At 40.9% G+C, this 2,303-nt stretch overlaps 1 protein-coding gene across 1 annotated transcript in view; it reads left to right on the top strand. All coding sequences in view use genetic code 11, as the record gives it.

Moving 5' to 3' along the window:
• EGR_10407 (hypothetical protein) overlaps positions 1-2,303 on the top strand; it is a gene marked incomplete at both ends in the record, with an annotated part of 13,441 nt that overhangs the window by 4,956 nt on the left and 6,182 nt on the right. Inside the window, one exon of the mRNA XM_024499656.1 lies at positions 1,538-1,586. Coding sequence (XP_024345922.1) covers positions 1,538-1,586 — 49 coding nt within the window. The remainder of the gene's footprint in view (positions 1-1,537; positions 1,587-2,303) is intronic.

Here is a 2,303-nt window from a genome sequence, read left to right as displayed (position 1 = left end):
GTCCAGGATTGCACTAAGATATTCAAATAGGTTTATATTTTGACCGATCACCAACTCATTGAATAAGTGCCATTTTCGACTAGCCACCATCGAGAGCAAATGATGCTTTGATTAATTTCTGCTCTACTAAATAGACTCGATTTACATGCGTTACACAACCGTAGTTGCTTTCCGTGCTTTCCAAGAGGACTGAACACAGCATTTGACCCGTACCTATCCCATTACCAATTTCTCTGCCCACAACACGAGTAAGTGTCAACTCAAATCCGAATGTGAGAAAACGGTGTGTGGTTACTCAAACTGGAATGCCAAGGATGCTAACTGACAGGCTGAAAATTTGCCAGGTCAGATAGGGACGCAAGTAATTCACCTTTGGCAATCATCAAAGATGTTTTAGCACATTTACAGGTGTTGATGATTTATGCGAATAGGATAGCCGATCATCCTGTATTTGCATGGCTGCACGCATCATCACTGGCCAACCTTTCCTTGTCATATGCCACATCACTCTGACATCGACACTTCAGACACAATGCTTCTCAGAGTTTACAATAGGAATACGTGAATGCGTCTGCATTATAAAATGATGTGCAAGTAGCATTGTTTACCGACACCCGCACCACCTACTCAGCGTGTGCATAATAAACTTTCGAAAACTCCTTCCATCAACATTGGAATTAATATTTTAACCTTTCCTCAAATTGATTTTGTCCTAACTCACCTAAATTCTACCAAATCAAGACATGATATCAAAAGATCCATTGGCTGTCTTGAATATCTCTGGTCTCCTGACTGCAAAAGGCAACGGCATCCTCCATAGACGAATTCCTTTCATCATGCGAAACCCGCTACTCTCACACGATCAGGGCAACTTCCCAGCAGTGGCAAAGGGGTATCCTGACCGAACCGTTGGTGCACGCGACCATGTCATTCTCCACCAAGGTTGACATGCATGACATCAAGTCCTGACTTCACACGCGCCCCAACTATTAGCGCCTCTCCAAAACCGGGATGCTGATTGAATGACGTCCCAACTGTTGCCTTCTTCACTCGTTCGTCCTTAGCGCCAGACGTTTAGACATCTCATTCCCTCATCACCATTTTTGGACGCCAACTCCTCCTATAACTGCAGTGGTTTATTGCACCATAGTATACCTGGTCAATTTATATAACACTTTGAGCCCAGTGTTACATTACTGCATCTCATTGAAATCAACGTCGGCTATTCAATCAAAGTACATCTGCAAAAATTGTCATCCCGATTTGGATGCGCATGCTTACATCGAATTATTACTCGGAGGAAATATGGTAAGAAGGCAGAGGGAATTTGTTATGGGCGTTAATCAAACAGCACTTATATGCTTTCATGCAAAAGTAGATGTGCATGAAGAAAATCATCTCTCATCCGCACTGATAGGAGCTGAAGCTGACGTGTTTAGCCTTGTCATAACAATTAAAATCATGCGTAGGTAGGAAAAATTTCAACAATCGACGTTTTGTGAATAATTAAAGTCTGCTGAAATTGATGTTGATTCAGATCAAATGTCAAGGAATGTTTACTGTGCACAAGTATTTATCCAGATAGGGTATGAAGAGAGAAAGAATTTAGGAGAGGTGATCATAAAAGGGCAATAAAAGCAATTTCAGCCTTATATTATAGCCATGGTGGAAAGTGCAATTCTTTTTACATTCAGAATACATAATTGACGTGGGATATGAGGAGAATGGAAAAAAGAGGATAAAAGTTTGCATTCACACCATCGCTGTCAACGAATCCCTTATGTAGACGAGTACACGTTGGCAGAGCTTGAGGCAACTCCATCGAAGGACACTTAAAACCGGTACCAAATTTTGGTTGCAAACATTTCTTAGGCAGGAAAGAAAAATCGGTCTTCATTTAAAGTTTGTAGTAGAGCTACTCTTGACCACCAAGGCAAAGCCAAGCAATGCCTTCTCTTAGTCTCGATGCCAGCACGTTTATTACACAAGTGTTAACTAAAAAAGTCAGCATTAGTTACGAGTAATTGGCATTGGTATTCACCCCCTTTCTCTATATTTTCATAATTTACCAAGTAGATATAATCAGCCATTATATGGTGCAAAGATGGGTGAGTGCCTTTTACACACCGAAATCTACGCCTTCTGTAAAGTCTAGACTCGATATTTACCCATAACATTCGTAAGAAGGATTGGTCGCCACTCCTGAAGGAAGTTATTTGTGGTACATTTTTACTTTATATCGATTTTTCGCAATAGACATTTTTATGATCCAACGCTAGTTGAGCCATTTGTTCCTCCTGAAA

The sequence above is a fragment of the Echinococcus granulosus genome, assembly GCF_000524195.1.
Source record: "Echinococcus granulosus chromosome Unknown EG_S00217, whole genome shotgun sequence".
Taxonomy (NCBI): Eukaryota; Metazoa; Platyhelminthes; class Cestoda; order Cyclophyllidea; family Taeniidae; genus Echinococcus; species Echinococcus granulosus.
This window is presented reverse-complemented; position numbering and strand designations above follow the sequence as displayed.